Source organism: Rhagoletis zephyria, unplaced genomic scaffold, assembly GCF_001687245.7.
Source record: "Rhagoletis zephyria isolate East Lansing unplaced genomic scaffold, Rhagoletis_zephyria_1.1 Rzeph_scaffold_03801, whole genome shotgun sequence".
In the NCBI taxonomy this organism is placed as follows: Eukaryota; Metazoa; Arthropoda; class Insecta; order Diptera; family Tephritidae; genus Rhagoletis; species Rhagoletis zephyria.
In genome coordinates this window covers 39,557-42,742 of record NW_016160884.1, presented here as the reverse complement: position 1 = coordinate 42,742, position 3,186 = coordinate 39,557, and the positions used below count along the sequence as shown (strand labels likewise).

Below are 3,186 nucleotides of genomic sequence, written 5' to 3'. Positions count from 1 at the left end.
GTGTTCATGGTAGAGTACTGGAACTTGGTATGTACAAAATATATAAAATGAATCGCATAGTCGTTAAGAAAAAGTGGTACTATTGGAAAAAGGGGTGTGGAACCTCCCACAAAAAAGGAGTTTTCCACACTGTATATCTCAGAAAGTGTTCATGGTAGAGTACTGGAACTTGCTATGTACAAGATATGGGTATTTCCATATGTCGCATACGTGGCAGTCGTACGTTTCAATGTGATACAAAAAAGAAATACCATTTGTGCCATTGTGCCATTGTATAGCGGATAATTAGCTCTATATTTAACCGAAAAATTAAAACAAAATGGAAGTTGATTTTTTCTTTTCTTACAAAATCGCAAAACTCTGTGAATTGTGGATGGCTATTTTCATGAAACTTATTTTAATATGATTGGAAGCAATTCTAGTTGTTTTTGGAGTTTTTTCAATTAATGCAACTTGTTTAAATTTTCTTTTACAACCCCAAGTGTGAAACCTCACGTGACGTGGCGTCACGTGACATAAATTTCCATCGTTATATTTTTGTTAATATTACTTTTAAATGAATTTTTAACGCAAAAAAAAATCATGTATTTTATGTCGAATATACTTTATATTTTGACCTTAGCGCAAATTCAGGGTACATTTTTTGGAAATCTATGATTTATTATGTTTCAACTACATACGCCAAATTCGAACCAAATCGGACAATAAATACGGTTTTTCGAAATATCTCGACCTTGGCGCCACCTAGGGAGACAATTTTACGCAAACACGATTCTACTTACATAGCCAGTATATATTTTAAAAAGCAGACAAATCGGCCCGTATATACGTTAGATATAAGACTTTGATTTTTTTGTCGTGGTGGACCTTCTGATGGATACACCCATATATAAATCAATCGCATAGTCATGAAGAAAAATTTATCACACTGCCTATCTCTGGAAATGTTCGTGGTAGAATACTGCAACTTGGTATGTACAAGATATATAAAATCGATCGCATAGTCATGAAAAAAAGCGCTATTGGAAATGGGCGTGGCACCTCCCATAAAAACGGAATTTTTCACACTGAATATCTCTGGAAGTGTTAATGGTAGAGTACTGGACCTTGGTATGTACAAGCTATATAAATTCAGTCGCATAGTCATAAAGACAAATTGGGCCTATTGGAAAAAGCGGCGTGTCACCTCCCATACAAACCGAATTTTTCAAGCTGCATATCTCTGAAAGTATTCATGGTAGAGTACTAGAACTTGGTAAGTACAAGATATGTATATAAAATTAGTCGCATAGTGATGAAGAAAAATTGGGGCTATTGGAAAAAGGGGCGTGGCACCTCCCATAAAAACGGAATTTTTCACACTGCACATCTCCGGAAGTGTTCATGTTAGAATACTGGAACATGGTATGGAGATATATGAAACCAATCCCATACTCTTAGAGAAAATTGGGGCTATTTGAAAGGGGAGCGTGGCACCTTTCAAACACACCGAAACTATTACGCATCTTTGTATGCATGTACACTTTTGCTATGTTATTTAAGACGGCAATAGAAACATGCCTTCTGACAACCACCAGACCGTAATATTAAAAGATAAATGCGTCACTGAAAATCATGAACGTGAACTGATGGTGAAAATGTTGGACCACAATGTTTCAATACAAAACAATTATTTTGGGCGTGTCGAAGTTCGCCGGGTCTGCTGGTATTTATATGTAAACGTTCTTTTAGTCTTTGCCGTACGCATATGCTTACACATCAAATTTCATGAGTAGTTCATCACTAGTACTCACGCCTTTTTTTATTAATATTCACAGTGCAGTTAGAAACTTTAGGTAAAACTTATTATTTACGACAGTTATACTTGTAATATCTCCACTTCTTTCGTAGAATGTTGCACTATATAAAACATAGCTCAAATGTTAACACAAGACTTACATTACATTTTGATCAATAATGTTAAGCGTTTTCGCAAAACATTTTGTTAAACAAAAACGCTTAAAATGTATGATAAAAACGGAATAAAAGTGTTGTGTTATAATTCGTACTATATTTTTTACAGTGTGGAGAAAGAAAGCAATCGCACATTCTACGAAGCAGATTTTACGAAAATAATTTTGTTAAATATGCAAATTTTTTTGTGCATTTTACAAAAATTTCGTAAAAAACAAAGAACTAGCAGGAAATTCGTTAGTAACTTGTACGAAAGCATCCGTAAAATGTACCAAGGATCTAATGTCTCATATTTTCGTAGTACGTATGAATACGGTTTTGTATAATTAACGAAAACTTTCGTTGCTCAATATGACGAAAAGTTTCTTAAGATGTTCGCCAGTTTTCGTTATATTAGGTTTGTATAGTAACTTCTCCAGCAAAACATTGCAGCGAGAGCGTAAAAGCAAAATAGAGGGTAAAATTGAGAAGAAGAGAAAACTAGCAGAAAAAGTTATTGAACGCAAAACTAGTAAAAACTTGCAAGTGAATAGTTGTTGCACCCTTTTGATTTACATAAATATTTTACTATTTATAAATCAGTTTTAAACTCTTTGCTTTGCACAGTCTAGTACATCATTAATATTTTGATTTCCACTCATTTTACTTTTGTTTGTGCTAAACCAATTCAACAAATGGCGGCTTTTGACATTTATTCTTCTTCTTCTTCTGCTAGCTAATTTCTGCTAGTAAAAATTTCACTAGCAAGAATTTGCAGCTCTCTCGTGTTGTTACGCTCTCGATTCAGTGCTCTCTTGCAAATTTTTTGGGTTATCATACNCTTTTCCAGTAAAAATTTGCAGGTTCCAGTACAAATTAGTACTGACTATTGGTTACTATACAAACCTATTTACGCAGATTTTATTTTCTGTGTAGGTACATACTTGTGGATTGCGTTGCTCAGTTACGACTCCATCTGGCATAGAGATGCCTTCCTTCTGTAATCGATTCAAAAAGAGACGGTCAGTTTCAAAAGCTGTGTCAGGAATTTTCCCACCTGCATGTGGCAACACTTGTTCACGATATATTTGACGTTTCTGAAAAATAAAATAACACAGATTTTTCAATAGTTATTTACTAGTACCATTGATAAATAGTGGTTTCGTTAAACAAAACTAAGTCGTTTTTTTAGATACCTAGAGCCTCCTACTTAGTTTTATTCAATTACCCTCAGTTTTCCGAAAAAATTCACTG

General features: G+C 34.2%; 1 protein-coding gene across 3 annotated transcripts in view; it reads right to left on the bottom strand.

Moving 5' to 3' along the window:
- The window catches only part of LOC108369691 (uncharacterized), a 20,441-nt gene that overhangs the window by 4,059 nt on the left and 13,196 nt on the right, over positions 1-3,186 (bottom strand). For all 3 annotated transcript variants that reach the window (XR_001848543.1, XM_017624855.1, XM_017624856.1), the window contains exon 2: positions 2,877-3,029. Coding sequence is in view for 2 of the 3 variants with exons in the window: in XM_017624855.1 (XP_017480344.1) it covers positions 2,877-3,029 (153 nt within the window). In the remaining variant the exon portion in view is untranslated. The remainder of the gene's footprint in view (positions 1-2,876; positions 3,030-3,186) is intronic.